A 17829-nucleotide genomic window follows, 5' to 3' on the forward strand; every position below is an offset into this window, starting at 1 on the left:
AGACGTTACTCTTCTTCACATGTAAGTAGAATCATTCCTCAACATGTCTGCTAATGTTTGAGTGCTGCTGTGTTCTTATTATTCCACCTGCTAACATGTTTTATCTTCCTTAAAGTCACAACGAGAGATGAGAGGAGCAGCAATGAGTTTAATCAGAGCAGCGAGTTGGTTTATCGTCGTCCTCCTCTCTGTGTCAGGTACGTCATATCTACACTTTCATTCACTTCATTAAAAAAAGATGAAATGTGTATATGCTCCATCACATGCAGCAGGAGCAGTCAGAGATATGCACATGTCCAATAATAAACAGGCTGAATATATTAAGTGTCTAATATTATCAAAGCTAAATCAAGAGAAAACTTGTTTTGAGGAATAATAATTTAATTAAATATTATTATCAAATAAAAATTCTCTGATGGATTTTAGTTTTTAGTCTGTAATGTTGTAGTGCAGGGGCGGTTCAGAGGGGAGCAGGGGGGGTCTGGGCACTGCTACCTTTAAAACAAGAAAGGCGAGCAAATATTTTTTTTTTTTACAATTTCTCAATTATTTAAATCACTTGATTGAACAGAACATAATGCCTTCTCAATTAAATGTACTGTAACAGATGTGTATGCGACATAAAAAAAGCAAGTTTCTATAAAAACACAACAACACAAAAAATGTGTGATTTTCTAGATAACATATGCTGGGGGCTAGGGGGATTTTTAGAATATCGTAAGCATTGTTGAAAATATTATTCTATATTATTTTTACAGCCATTTTTTGGAAGTGGACATTTTTGTCCACGAGTGGCTCAAGAGGGCGGCACATTTTAAATGAGACACTGCACAAAAACTAATAATATATATAACATATCCAAGACTGTGTTTGAAATAAATCCCCCAGCCCGCCCTCATATATAATATAGAAAATATCATTTGTTTTGTGTTTTTTGTTTTCTAAAAAACTGTGAAATCATTTTATAAAACTTGCATCTAAAGACTTAAAATACTAAAAATAATTGAATATTTGATAGTTTTGATTAGGACTGAAGTTGATTGAAAGATTTAACACAAAAAAAAAATATTATTCTAATTATCTTCACAGCCGTTTTAGGGAGCAGATATTTCTGTCAACAAGTGGCTCAAGAGGGTAGTAAATTTGTACCCAGTGTATTATAGAACTATTCAAAAAAATGTAATTGGAATTTCAAAATGTATCTACAAAAACAACTTCCTATGAAAAATCATGCCATATGCACTAACACAGTCAAAGTGATTGTAAAAGGAAAGTGAAAAATTCCTTGAGCGATACCAGAGGGTTAAATGGTACCTCCATTTTCATTTGTGCAGGTTATCAGAGAGTTTCTTGATTATCTGTCTCACTGTTTAATTTTTCTGTAAATATAAAAACTTTTATTCAGCAGGTATGATCGTCAGTTTCAGAACCAAAGCTGTTCAATATAACACGTCCATCTTCATCTGATGTGAGGTCTCTCTGATTCTCCTCCAGATGCTCCAAAGCCTCCTTCTGTGTCAGTGAGTTCCCACGATGAGATAGTGGAGGGCACTTCAGTCAATCTGACCTGTAGCAGTGATGCTAACCCAGCAGCTAATTACACCTGGTACAAGGCGGATGGACCTCTAAACCCTAATCACACATATCCAGGAGCAACGCTTGTCTTCAGCTCCATCGAGTCCTCTGACTTTGGGGAGTTTTACTGTGAAGCTGAGAACACGCTGGGGAGAACGACCTCCAAACGCATCTCTGTCAACCTAACATGTGAGTCAAACACTCATCATTAAATAGAGTTGAAGTTACTTCTACCTACCAACCAAGCAGCAACATCACGTGTTGAAACATGAAGCCGATGCTGAAGTGTAAAATCCTGCAGTTCCTGGAGTGTCCACTAGAGGCTGGCTGCAGAAGCACAGGAAGTCACATACACACCCATTCTAAAAAGCCTGTTTTTACAGCAGAGATGAACATGTTTACAGCCTGGTTCAAAAAACCAAATAGGTGTGATTAGCTCATGTCTGGATGGACACACACTGTACGGGGGGTGAATGTTTTGATGACTCATCAGTTTTGATTTGATGAAGGATAAGAGTTATTCACAATAAGGCGTGTAGCTGACCTGATTGACAGGTGGGCGCGGTGTAACGGTTTGTCAGGAGGTTTAAAACCCGCCTCAGCTCCAGCTCTCAGCCTGTCGTTAGGTTTATCTTCTCTTCATTTCCTGCTTTCAGAAACCGGGTTCAGAGTGGAGAACGGTTTTTGAAGTAACTGTAGAAATAAAGTGTTTTTATTGTGTTGTCAACTCCAGCCTCCAGACATCCAAGATGGCCACCTTTCTAACATGTTAAGGGAGGTACATATGAATGGAAGTGAAAACTGTTAGTGACAGCAGCCGGAGCACTCAGGGTCTCTGAAGCAATCTGAGCGTGTTTATCCAATCAGAGCGCTCGTTAGGCCGCAGCGTTTCCCATCAGACATCATTTAAGAGCTCCATCAGGCGGTAATGGGCTCGCCGCTGACGCTCAGCACGGCTCAGCACGGATCACTTTACACAACAGATCCATGTTTTCATGTTTCTGCATCGACCAATCAGAGAGTAGGTAGTGTCCCGTCTCTGGCCCTCAGTCTGAGGCGTTCAGGGTTCTGCTTGGTCTAAAAAAACTCTAAAAGAACTCTACTTCCCATGAGCCTCAGCAGCTGTCACCATGGAAACCAGAGCTTTAAATTGTCATATTAAATAAACAGCGGAGGAGTTATGAGTGTTTTTTCCTCTGACAGCAGCCGAGTGGAAACAGCCGCAGCTCCATTAACATCATTCATTATTAACGAGCACTGACTGTGCTTTAAGTGGGCCACGCCCACTGCGTGACATCCTCACCTGTCAACACGGGAACGAGTCCCCAAGTGGCCTCTGTGGTATTCTGAAACCGAGTCACACAGGACCAACCAGGAGGGTTTCAGCAGCAGCCGAGTCAGGGGCGCCAGGTGGCTTAGTGGTTAAGTAGTGCCCCTGGCTGTACAGAGGGTTGGAATCTGACCTCGGCCCTTTGCTGCACATCACTCGCCGCTCTCTCCCATCACTTCCTGTTTCTCTTCAGGGTCCAATCAGATAAAAGCAAAAGGGACCCAAAATAAATATCTTTAAACAAAATGAGAGGAAATCAGGTACAAGTTGAATCAAGTCACGGCGTGTCAGATGGCGAGGAGTCGATGGAAACATCAAATCAACTCGGGCAAGTCAAGATGAGTGACAATTACTGGAGCCGAGTCAAAAACCAGTTTGTTGGACGGAGACGTAAGGCATGAGGCTTCAGTATGGAGGAGGTGTGGCCTAACAGCAGTTTGTTCTGGTGCTCAAGGGCGCCATCTACTGGATCAAGAAGTCGCACATTCTTTCTTTAAAGTCTTTAAATGTGATTTTTCACACTTAAATGTAGAAATCAAGTATCTCCTCTGAAAATAACTCTGTGAGTCATGACTGTCTACAATGGGTGTAACACCCGAGTCCCACTGTCTGTGATGTTTTCAGAGTTTTCAGAGTCCTATCTTCACTTTGTTTACATCGCCTGGACGGCCGGCTGACTCCTCCCCTCGTGTATAAAAGTTGTTTAATTGAGGGACTAGAGAAAAGAAGAATAACATACTGTACTCACTGCTTAACTGTGTTTCTAGATCACGCTCATTTCAGGTCAATTTACATGCAGTGTGAAGATACCAGCATAATAAAGATCGCTAGCATTAGCATGCTAACACAACAATGCAGCGCCAGTTGTTTTGGTTTCATGCTGGAGCTCAAGGGCGACATCTGCTGGATCAAAACATCACATATAAAGACTTTAAGTCTGAGCAAATCACAGAAAGAGCTGAGACTTAACGAGCTGCTCTGATTGGATGATTTGAAGATGTTAAACGATCTGTATGTTGTTTGTATGTTGTTTGTATGTTTGGCTGCTCGTTGTTTTAGCCACCGAGCTTAATTTAAATAAATAAAGTGAAACTCAAATCTAGATACTCCTGCTCCTCGGAGGATGAACCCTGTGGAGATTTGAACGACCCTTTGACCTCTTCTACAGCGCCCCCTTCAGGCCAGACTGAAAACATGTTTACCCACACTTCAGACAGTACTAATCGATAAATGATCCGAGTGTGTTATGAACTCTGCCGCCTGCAGGGGGCGCTACAGGGGCTTTTTTTTTTACTGTTACATGTTTCCTTAAAGCTGGAGCTGAGATTTCAGATTGTCCTTGAACTCATCACAAAGACAAACAGACAAATGGAGGTAAAATAAAAAGCAGATAAAGGAGAGTTTGATGTAGACTCGTTCTGATGCAGACAGGAGGGGGGAGGGGGGCGGGGGCTGTGTGAGGAGGAGGAGGAGGAGGAGGGGTGATGAGGAGGAGGGGGCAGTGCGGATTCTTTCCCGTCATCCCCTGCAGCAGCAGCAGCAGCAGCAGCAGCAGAGCTCCCTCCTCCTCCTCCTGTCTGTGTGTCTGTCTGTCGGAGGCAGTTTGCGGACTCTGTGGATCCTCCGAGCTCAACTTTGGAGACTCTGTGACCTTTTGAGCAGGTAAGAACCTTCTCATATTCTTCCCGGGGCTGTGCGGGGCCGTGCGGGGCCCTGCGGGGCCCTGCGGGCCTCTATCGTTGCGGGGGCAGTGATTTGGAGCGGCGGAGGGACACAGGGAAGCCTCGGATCCTCCGCAAACTTCGCTTCTTGTCGGAGGGGACCGGCTCAGTGGGACTCTTCTGGTCCGGACCGGAGCACAAAGTACCGCCGATAGACCCGCTCCTCTCTCCCGGCCTGATCCGCTCTCTGTGGCGGGGCTGCGGCTCGCCTCAGCCCGCATGTCCGCCGCTCGTCCCCCCGCCCCGCCAGCAGCCAGCAGCCAGCAGCCATTAGTCTGAGCAGGAGGATGGAGGATAATAACGGTGCGCCATGCATGGACGCAAAAACAGGCGTGGCCGCGGGAGGAGGAGGAGGAGGAGGAGGGGTGTGTGTGTGTGTGTGTGTGTGTGTGTGTGTGTGTGTGTGTGTGTGTGTGTGTGTGTGTGTGTGTGTGTGTTCAGGACAATAAACTCCGCACAGAGAACATTTGCGGGGTTATTTTTAGCGGTGAAAGGAGCGGGATGCGTCCCGCAGCAGGCCGGCCGCAGTTTAACGAGCAGCGGCAGAAAATGGTGAAAACACACCGAGAGAGAGGCCGGGGCGAGGAGCTGCACTCTGCAGGCCTCCAGACCCCCCCCCAGACCCCGTACCCCCCCCCCAGACCCCGTACCCCCCCCCTATGCTCTGTTGTGGTAGAAATGTTGCGTGGAGGTTACCGAGCCCGTTCACACACCGACATGCAGCTTCTTACTAAACCGTTATGTAGTCTGCAGGCCCGGATCCAGGCCAGGGCAGGGTCTAATCCCCCCCCACTGTGTGTGTGTGTGTGTGTGTGTGTGTGTGTGTGTGTGTGTGTGTGTGTGTGTGTGTGATTATGTAAATAAACAGGATCTAACACTCTGATAGAACAATAAGAGGAATGTTTCAGAGAACAGGAATGTTTTCTAAATAATCCAAACAGTCTCATTTAGTTTCTCACAGAAGAGTCAACAGCGCTGACGGTCAGACGAACACGTCAGAGCGATGGTTAACCCGCCCCTTAGAAGGTTATTATTCAAGTTAACCTTCAAAATAAAACCCTGTTTACAGATCACTCTTTGACGTATGGCGCTCTCAGGCGAGCATTTGAAGATGGTACTCCCTTCTGAGTGTGCAGGGTGTAACACCGGGTACAAACTGTATGGGTTTGGTCCGTCCCTGATGAAAGACGTTGAATCTTGGTCATATCGTGGTCGTGGCTCCAAACGTTGGTCCTCGGAAAGCCAGCTACAAATATCGTCCGAAATGTTGGACGATCTCCTCACAATGTGAAAGCTTCTACGATCTACGTAAACTAAGTAACCAATAGAAATATAGCATGAAACAACGCACTAATCAGCGCGACCACGCAGGCTTCACCATTCAGACGTCTGCATGTAAAAGTATCTGGGATACTGGGCCCGTGGAGGCGGCGTCCCGAGGATCTGATCTGTGTTCATATACCTTCCAAAAAGTGTTCGTATTTTAAGTTGATTTACCTAAAAATAAAGTTTCAGAGGAACGCGCCCATCAGAGCGCCCGCTTTGAAACAAGACGTTTTCCAAACCTTCAAATCTTTAATCGCCTTCTCCACGTCTGTAGGCCTCTCTTCTTCAGCTGTTCACATCAAATAGGCAGGTAGCGCCCTCTGCTGGTGAAAAAAGGAGTATTGCAGGATCTTTTTGTCAGATCGATTTAAATTGTCCATTTTGTATTCATCTTTAGTTGTTTTGAAATCTTAATCAGAAAATGTTCTCATGAAAGAGACGTGACCTTTGACCTTAGAACATCAAACTCAATAATGCTTCTAAAAGTCTCAGATGGTCGAGGAACCTTTTTGTTAACCTGCATGCCACGTCAGTACTTTAAGGTTCTCTAAAACGACCCTGAGTGTGGACAGGATGTTTGTCTGTGTAGATCCGTTGGGAATATTCTGTGAATAATCAATATGATGGGGATGTCACAGGATGTAACAGTGATGCAAACATGAACCTGCTCAGCATTAAAAACATCATGGATAAAGACTCGGACCATCTTTCAGTGTGTTGAGTTCACCTGGACTCACCCTTGTTAGCATGAATTATGAAAGAAGACCTTGTCAGTATCACAGATTAGTGCTCTGTTCTTTGTCTTCAGTCGGGACGGGAAACATGAGTTCAGCCAGGACAGATTTCTGTTTCTTCTAAACCCCACCAACGATCCAGAGGACCCTACAAGACATGAGAGCTCAGGAGCTCCCAGGAAAAGATGTGGATAATAACTCAGATTTACAGATAGTGAGAGAGAGCACTACCTAACTATAAGCTTTATCAAAAAAGAAAGTTTTAAGTCGATTCTTAAAAGTAAAAAGTGTGTCTTCCTGCCGGACCCTGACTGGTAGATGATTCCAGAGGAGAGGGGTCTGATAACTGAAGGCTCTACCTCCCATAGTGCATTTAGAGACTGTAGGTACTGAAGGCTCTACCTCCCATAGTACATTTAGAGACCGTAGGTACCACGAGCAGGCCTGATAACTGAAGGCTCTACCTCCCATAGTACATTTAGAGACTGTACCACGAGCAGGCCTGATGACTGAAGGCTCTACCTCCCATAGTACATTTAGAGACCGTAGGTACCACGAGCAGGCCTGATAACTGAAGGCTCTACCTCCCATAGTACATTTAGAGACCGTAGGTACCACGAGCAGGCCTGATAACTGAAGGCTCTACCTCCCATAGTACATTTAGAGACTGTACCACGAGCAGGCCTGATGACTGAAGGCTCCACCTCCCATAGTACATTTAGAGACTGTACCACGAGCAGGCCTGATAACTGAAGGCTCTACCTCCCATAGTACATTTAGAGACTGTACCACGAGCAGGCCTGATAACTGAAGGCTCTACCTCCCATAGTACATTTAGAGACCGTAGGTACTGAAGGCTCTACCGCCCATAGTACATTTAGAGACTGTACCACGAGCAGGCCTGATGACTGAAGGCTCTACCTCCCATAGTACATTTAGAGACTTTTACAAGGACAGAAAAAAATAAAAGACAAAATACATAAAAAGGTAAGAGGCACTGAAGAAAGCCACTTAGGAGAAACAACAGCGATCCCTGACTGATGCTCTTAGCAGTGTCCATTACAGACAGAATAGTGCTGAGTCAACACCGATATAATAAACAGGCCACCAAACAGTTTAATGATTCCAAAGAAATGTATCTGCACTTTGTGCTGGCTTCACATACAAACAGGAAGCAGCAACAACTGTCAGGTTATTCAGATTAAATCTTTTAAACTGCAGTGTAAGAGTTGTACTGTTGATAGAAGCAGCTGTTATATCTTGTCTGAACGTTGTCATGGAGACGATTTGTTGAAACTTCTTACAGTTCAGTCTGAGTGCGAGTTGAGAATGTTTCTTGATTGGCACTGTCAGTCCGATATTTGATACATAAACAACGTAAATATCAGACCTGAGTGTGTGTTCAGTTCAGTGTGATGGAGCTGATGTGATGAAGGGTGGGGTCAGCTAACCAGGGTGTGTGTGTGTGTGTGTGTGTGTGTGTGTGTGTGTGTGTGTGTGTGTGTGTGTGTGTGTGTGTGTGTGTGTGTGTGTGTGTGTGTGTGTGTGTAAATCCAATAATGACGCTCTGCTCGGTGGAGTGAGCTCATTCTTCTTCTGCTGTTTCTGGAGCATTAACAGTCGAGTCCTGCAGTGAACCTGAAACTGATCACATGTTTTTATACTGTGATGTATTAAGCTGACGTGTCTGTGTCCATCAAACACCTCGGTCTGCTTCATTGATGACGTCTGGGTTCCATTTGTCTCGTCTAAAGTAGTCAAAATATTTCATTCTATATTTTTCGATTTTGTTTTATAACGATCAAATAAAAAAGTACAGAAGCTTTAAAGCATCAATATGTAGCTCTGACCCCTAGTGTTTAAAATAGGTACTGCAGTCTAAATTCTAAACATCATATAGAGCTGTCCCCCCCCCCCTCCTCTCTAGAGTCCATGCTCACTCAGGTCACCATGTGGTGGACTCTGAAGCTTCAGTGTTTATCCAGCTCTGCATGGGTCTGTAAACCTTTCTGTGTTCTAACCTCTCTCCATTTTTCAAAAGCATCTCCAATATTGATCCTAGTTTGAGCACGTTTCTGCTCGTGGAGCTTATTAGAAACATGCAGAGGCTTTTTAGGTCGGGTACAATCACTTCTATCTGAACCACTTCTCTTGACCGCTTCCATCGCTGCAACACCTGTTGACCTGATAACTGCTCTCATATCTGACAAACCCAGGGGCGTCCAAAACGGCCGTGTAGGGGGGGTGTCTTAAAAGCGCCTACCTTCTCTGGTCCAAACAAATCCAGAGCATTCAGGAGCAGAATCTAAAGTTAGAAGGAGGACATACTGGCTGCTGCATTGTTGTCAGAGAAGCCAGCACTTCAACATAGTTGTAGTCCAACACTTCATGTTTCCTTAATGATCAGAGAGTAAGATACCTTTATCATCTCAATGAGTGGACCTTTAAAGGCTCTAAAATAAGACAGGAGAAGAGATTTATATTCTAGCTCAATTACATATTTAAAGGGACAGACACAGACACAGCTCATTTACATATTTAAAGGGACAGACACAGCTCATTTACATATTTAAAGGTACAGACACAGAAACAGCCTGTTCTGAGCAGGGCTGAAATAGAGGGGTTTATAGACATGATCAAATACAGGATCAGAGTGGATTTAGAACAAGACACTTCACACACATGTTGAAGAGGAGCTCTGAGACTTATTTACACTGAAGAAGAGGAGGATAAAAGAGAATGTCATCGTTTTAAAACAGGTGGTGTTAACAAGTAGACCTTCCTCCCTGCTGCAAACATTACATGTCTTGTTAAATACGGGAGCTGTTAGCTTAGCATTAAACTGGGAACAGAGGTATGTGTGTGAGAGAGACCGTCCTGTTAAGACAGCTGCTGTGGGAGACAGGTGTGTGTGTGTGTGTGTGTGTGTGTGTGTGTGTGTGTGTGTGTGTGTGTGTGTGTGTGTGTGTGTGTGTGTGTGTGTGTGTGTGTGTGTGTGTGTGTGTGTGTGTGTGTGTGTGTCCTCAGCTGTGTCTGTCAGGCTGTGAAGAATGTCTGAGGAGTATTTTAGAGGCACGACCATTTGTTCGACAGCACCCCAGAAAACACACACACACACACACACACACACACACACACACACACACACACACACACACACACACACACACACACACACACACACACACACACTCGGAGACACATTCCACTCGTCCACTCCCTTCGGTGTATTCGCCCCCCCGCCGCACCGCGCTGGTATTCAGAGTGAACAGACAGTTTAATCTTGGTGACGTTCGCACAAAGCCTCCTGGTCTAAGTCTCCTGGCGCTCTGTGGAGAACGCTGACTTCCTGTTCGGGCTGACCGCTCGCCTACCTGTCGTTACGCTGTAGGCTGTTAGCATGATAAGCTAGGCTAGCTAAGCAACAGATGCAACCTTGAGCTTGATTGACACATGATCAGACCAATCAGTGGAGTTTTCAAGAGCCGTATCGAAGCTCCGCCCTGTTCTCCCTCGCTGACGGGGACCTAAGTCCTTACTCATCTTCTTTTCAATTAGTAGAAGAAGAAGAAGAGAACGAGCCTCAGGTCTCATTTGAAACAAAACGTGAAATTATTCCCTGAATGCAGACTGAGAGGGTCTAAAGGGGGGGGGGCAGGAAGTGTTAGCCGCCCCCTCCCTCTCCTCTGGGACTGTTAGAGTTCAGATCACTGCACATTCTTCAAACATGACGACACACACACACACACACACACACACACACACACACACACACTCCCCCCTCTTCTTGCTGATGATGTCACATCAGAGTCGACCTCTTCTTCTGGTCCAAACTAAACGTGGTCAGACGTTAAACGCCATAGTTCCCCGATATGAAACACACAGGTTGGAGGTTAATCCTGCAAAGGTGGGCGGGGGGCAGGGGGGGGGGGGGGGGGGGTAGGGTTAGGGGTAGGGTTAGGTAGGGCTATCAGGCCTGCTCGTGGTACCTACAGTCTCTAAATGTACTATGGGAGCAGATCAGAGATCTGTTTCCACGCTCCTGCAGAGGATTCTGGGAAGTCAGATCCATTAGAGGAGTCCCGGTGGACGTCCTCTGGATGTCTGAGTGCTCCGATGACTCCTCGGGCGCTCGATACCTCTGATGTGATGGCACTCTTTACCTCCTCCATTAGCCAGCAGCCAATGGGAGCTCAGCTCAGCTGCTCTCGCCATGATACCACAGTGTGTATAAAACATGGACGCAGTGACGTCTGCTGTTGATTTATGAAGCTCAACGATGGCGGCCGCCATGTTGGAAATGATGCTTACTTTAGAAACAAAGAGGCGGAGCTTAAGCCTGAACAAACATTTACAAACAAACAGACAGATGGAGTTTTTCAGGGACAACAAACCAGTCAGATCTGGCACGTTGGCACCCCGTGTGGTGCCTTTGAGTAATGACACCCACTCAGGCGGGGTGAAAACATCTGTTGTTTTTGTTGATGTTGTTTTTGTTCCTGTGTTTATTTTGCTTTTGTCAATTTATGAGGATGTTTATGTTGTTGTTGTTGTCTTTTCTCTTGTTGTTAGGGGAATCTTTGGAATCTCTGGATGTCTTGTTGCTCTGTTTGTCATTCTGCTGAGTTAAAGAGCTAGCATTAGCATTAGCATTAGCATGGAGGGACTGATTAGCCCCAAGCTCTTGTTGCTCTACATGTTTTTGTTGACTGTTTTAGTCAGGAGATCAGAGAACAGAGAAGAACACACTCAGATATTTACTCACAGAAACACCTCAGCAGGTTCACCCTCATGTTACATGAGTGTTTGTGTTGTTGTTGTTGTTGTTGATGTTTGTAAACATGGCCACTCCCTGCTGTGAGCTCATTAATGGTGTTTAAAGTATTTCCTGTTTGATCAATACTCCAGTTTGTTGATGTCTGTCTCGTCTCGTCCCTCAGGAAGCCGTCCATGTGGACGAGTCTCCGCTGACATCGAGGCGCGTGTCACAGGTGTGAGGTCATGATGACGACGGTGGCCGCCGAGTTCGACCACATGGAGCTGCAGCAGCAGTACAGCAGCAACGACACGGTCAACAACCGCTGGGACGATGAGTGGGACAACGAGAACAGCTCGGCCCGCCTCTTTGAACGCTCCCGCATCAAGGCGCTCGCAGGTAGGAGCCCCGCCCCCTGACACGACCACGACACGACCGCAACACGACCACGACACAACATGACCGCGACACAACCACAACACGAACACAACACGACCGCAACACGGCCGCAACATGACACCGACACAACAACGGCACGACCACAACACGACCATGACACAACAACAACACAACAACAACACGACCACAACACAACACGACACGACACAACAACAACACGACCACAACACGACACGACACAACAACAACACGACCACGACACAACAACAACACGACCACGACACAACAACAACACGACATCGACACAACAACGGCACGACCACAACACGACACGACACAACAACAACACGACCACGACACAACAACAACACGACCACGACACGACCACAACACCACATCGACACAACAACGGCACGACCACAACACGACCATGACACAACATCAACACAACAACAACAACACAACAACAACACAACAACACGACCACAACACGACACGACACAACAACAACACGACCACAACACGACACGACACAACAACAACACGACCACGACACAACAACAACACGACCACGACACGACCGCAACACAACAACAACACAACAACAACACGACCACAACACAACCACAACACGACACGACCATGACACGACCACGACACAACAACAACACGATCATGACACAACAACAACACGACCGCAACACGACCACGACACAACAACAACACGACCACGACACGACCACGACACAACAACAACACGACCATGACACAACAACGACACGACCGCAACAGGACCACGACACAACAACAACACGACCACGACACAACAACAACACGACCACAACACGACCACGACACGACCGCAACACGACCACAACACAACAACAAGCATCCGATTCAATGCAGCCCTCACACGGGGCACCATTTGTTGGGTTAGGGTTAGAGGGTTACCCTAACCCTCTAACCCTAACCCCAACCCCAATGAACTTAATTAACTATTATAAACTAATCTAAGCAACAAACATTATCAAGCAAGGCTTGTGGATGAGGTGTGTGAGTGTGTGTGTGTGTGTAGATGAGTGTGTATGTCGATGAGAGAGAGAGAGAGAGAGAGCGAGAGAGATGGTGGAGAGAGACAATGCACCGTGTGGCTTCGTCACATGGTGACAAAATGGTGGACGACAAAGGAAGCCGTGTGGCTACCTTTTGAAATAGTTTGAGCTCTCTGAGCTGAGTTCAGTAACTGTTACTTAAACACCAGAAAGCCAGTGGCCGGACTTTGATTCAACGGCGGGTACACTGGTCTTTCTGATTGTGAAAGCCGTTGACTGAAGGTAAACTAGCATAGCATTACACACATAGGTGAACACAGCAGTTCATTACAATAAAACAAATGCAGTAGCTTACAACAGATAATAAACAGAATGTGTCGTCAACAATGATGCATAATTATCAGTGGTTATAAAAGAAACATAACTATTTCTGAAACTATTTCTGCCCAGACCAAAGCTCTTACTTAGGGTAACTCCTGGTGATCGTTGCAAAGTTGGTTAGATCGTCACTCTGTTGAATGTTAAATCAACAGATTCAGGCAGGTTTCCTTCGTGGCAGATGTAGGAGGAGGGTAGCGACACAACAACAACACGACCACGACACGACACGACCACAACACGGCCGCAACACGACCACGACACAACAACAACACGACCACAACACAACCACAACACGACCACAACACAACAACAACACGACCACAACACAACCACAACACGACCACAACACAACAACAACACGACCACAACACGGCCACAACATGACCACGACACAACAACAACACGACCACAACACAACCACAACACGACCACAACACAACAACAACACAACAACAACACGGCCACAACATGACCACGCAACAACAACAACACGACCACAACACAACAACAACACGACCACAACACGACCACAACACGACCACGACACAACAACAACACGACCACAACACGACCTCGACACAACAACAACACGACACGACAAGACACGACACAACAACAACACGACCACAACACGACCACAACACAACAACAACACGACCACAACACAACAACAACACGACCAGACCACGACACAACAACAACACGACCACAACACGACCACAACACAACAACAACACGACCATAACACGACCACAACACAACAACAACACGACCACAACACAACAACAACACGACCAGACCACGACACAACAACAACACGACCACAACACGACCACAACACGACCACAACACAACAACAACACGACCAGACCACGACACAACAACAACACGACCACAACACGACCACAACACAACAACAACAAGACCTCGACACAACACGACACAACAAGACACGACCACAACACGACACGACACGACAACAACACGACCACAACACGACACGACACGACCACAACACGACACAACAACAACACAACAACAACACGACTACAACACGACCACAACACAACAACAACACAACAACAACACGACCACAACACGACCACAACATGACACAACACAACAACATGACCACGACACAACAACAACACAACAACAACACGACCACAACACGACACGACACAACAACAACACGGACACGACACGACCACAACACGGCCGCAACACGACCACAACACGACACGACACAACAACACGACCACGACACAACAACAACACGACCACAACACGACCACAACACAACAACAACACGACCACAACACAGCCACAACATGACCACGACACAACAACAACACGACCACAACTCAACCACAACACGACCACAACACAACAACAACACAACAACAACACGACCACAACACGGCCACAACATGACCACGCAACAACAACAACACGACCACAACACAACAACAACACGACCACAACACAACAACAACACGACCACAACACGACCACGACACAACAACAACACGACCACAACACGACCTCGACACAACAACGACACGACAAGACACGACACAACAACAACACGACCACAACACGACCACAACACAACAACAACACGACCACAACACAACAACAACACGACCAGACCACGACACAACAACAACACGACCACAACACGACCACAACACAACAACAACACGACCACAACACGACCACAACACAACAACAACACGACCAGACCACGACACACCAACAACACGACCACAACACGACCACAACACAACAACAACACAACAACAACACGACCTCGACACAACACGACACAACAAGACACGACCACAACACGACACGACACGACATGACACAACAACAACAACACGACACGACACTAACACGACCACAACACGACACGACACGACCACGACACGACACAACAACAACACAACAACAACACGACCACAACACAACAACAACACAACAACAACACGACCACAACACGACCACAACATGACACGACACAACAACATGACCACGACACAACAACAACACAACAACAACACGACCACAACACGACACGACACAACAACAACACGACCACGACACGACACGACCACAACACGGCCGCAACACGACCACAACACGACACGACACAACAACACGACCACGACACAACAACAACACGACCACAACACGACCACAACACAACAACAACACAACAACAACACGACCACGACACAACAACAACACGACCACAACACGACCACAACACAACAACAACACAACAACAACACGACAACAACACAACAACACGACCACAACACGACACGACACAACACAACAACAACACGACCACAACACGACACGACACGACACAACAACAACACAACAACAACACAACTACAACACGACACGACACGACACGACAACACAACCCATCACAACACGACACGACAACAACACGAACACAACACGACACGACACGACACAACAACAACACAACAACAACACGACCACAACACAACAACAACACAACAACAACACGACACGACACAACAACACAACCCATCACAACAACAACACGACCACAACACAACACGACACGACAACAACACGACCACAACACAACACGACACGACACAACACGACACGACACAACAACAACACAACAACAACACGAATACAACACAACAACAACACAACAACAACACAACTACAACACGACACGACACAACAACACAACCCATCACAACAACAACACGACCACGACACGTTGTGGTCGACCAATTGAGCTACTTCAATGCTGCAGACTTTCCATGATGCATCACTCTCCCTACTTTAGTACAACATTAGTTTTTTTCTGAACACATTGTTGAGCTGTGATGATCGTTCTCACCACTAGAGGGCAGCAAAGTGTACAAAAACAAAACACACAACAGACAGAAGCCCTTTGTTCTCAGCTTCACACAACCTGACAAATATGACATCACTTCCTGTGGTGGGCTGATCCATCCAGCTGTCAATCAAATGTAGATTGTTTTCCTTTACAGAGAGAAGAAAAAGAGGAGAGGGAGGTAGAGGAAGAAGGGGAGAGGAAGAAGGAAACAGCGGGATGAGGAGGAGGAAGGGGGAACAGAGAGGATGAAATGGCGAGGGTGGCGTGAGGGAGCATCAGAAGAAGAAGAAAATTTTATTTTCTCGATTATTAGATTAAAACTTCCCCTCTCTTTAAACATATCTGAAGGTGATTTCTCTTTATTTACAGTTCTTTTATTGTGAAGGGCTTAGCTCAGGGGTATTTTATTGTGAAGGGATGCTGTCACAAGCTCCGCCCAACCCACCTCACCCCTGTCCAAACAATCATGTCCCAGGCTGTAAACATGTTTATTTTAACATGGGGCTGTATGGGGACTGACTCACTGCAGAAGACAGACTCTAGTGGACACTGGAGGAACTGCAGCTGTAAAGTTAGACATTTTAACATGGGGCTCTATGAGGACTGACTCACTGCAGGAGACAGACTCTAGTGGACACTGGAGGAACTGCAGCTGTAAAGTTAGACATTTTAACATGGGGCTCTATGAGGACTGACTCACTGCAGAAGACAGACTCTAGTGGACACTGGAGGAACTGCAGCTGTAAAGTTAGACATTTTAACATAGAGCTCTATGAGGACTGACTCACTGCAGGAGACAGACTCTAGTGGACACTGGAGGAACTGCAGCTGTAAAGTTAGACATTTTAACATGGGGCTCTATGAGGACTGACTCACTGCAGGAGACAGACTCTAGTGGACACTGGAGGAACTGCAGCTGTAAAGTTAGACATTTTAACATGTATGGAGGCCCAGAAGGGACGATGGAGCAGCTTTGCTTTAGGAGAAGTCTGTATTTTATTTTGAAGGAGAAAGCTGCTGACTCTGTCTTTAAGTGGATTAAACTTATGGAGTGTGTTTTTTTTTTTTTTTTTAAAGACTCCTGCTACCCTGCTACTGTCCTGATTGTCACAATCAGTGCATCAAACTAAAGATAAAAACAGACCGGGGATGGAGCTATATTATTGATTGTGCTTTAGAGCAATTCATCCTGGGAGATGTAGTTGACCTATCTTGGTCAGTTTTAACATTTTAGTGTTTTTAAAAAACAGATTACAATCTTTGATACCGTTGATTCACCCCGGAGAGAGATCGTGTGTGTGTGTGTGTGTGTGTGTGTGTGTGTGTGTGTGTGTGTGTGTGTGTGTGTGTGTGTGTGTGTGTGTGTGTGGCGTGCAGGATGTTTGTTTCCTCACTTCCTGTCCTTCAGTCAGGAATGTGACGGAGGAACAATGAAAGGAAATACCCCCTCTCCTTTTTCACACCCCTGATGACATCATCATGTGGCTGTAACACCATTGGCTGATTGGTGCATCCTCGCTCTCGGACACACAAACACACACACACAGACACACACACACACACACACACACACACACACACACACACACACACTCTGTTATCAGTGTGAACTTTAGACCCGGATCGTAACCTCATAAAGAGCTCGACCTCATGTTG

At 46.2% G+C, this 17829-nt stretch overlaps 1 protein-coding gene across 1 annotated transcript in view; it reads left to right on the forward strand.

Annotated features, from left to right (window-relative positions):
* The first annotated feature begins 4414 nt into the window (after positions 1-4414).
* The window catches only part of LOC110003842 (spectrin beta chain, non-erythrocytic 1-like), a 40779-nt gene continuing 27364 nt past the window's right edge, over positions 4415-17829 (forward strand). The window contains exons 1-2 of the mRNA XM_065960789.1: positions 4415-4567; positions 11627-11841. Of these exons, the coding sequence (XP_065816861.1) occupies positions 11688-11841 (154 nt within the window). The 5' untranslated portion in view covers positions 4415-4567; positions 11627-11687. The remainder of the gene's footprint in view (positions 4568-11626; positions 11842-17829) is intronic.

This window comes from Labrus bergylta, chromosome 1 (assembly GCF_963930695.1).
Source record: "Labrus bergylta chromosome 1, fLabBer1.1, whole genome shotgun sequence".
In the NCBI taxonomy this organism is placed as follows: Eukaryota; Metazoa; Chordata; class Actinopteri; order Labriformes; family Labridae; genus Labrus; species Labrus bergylta.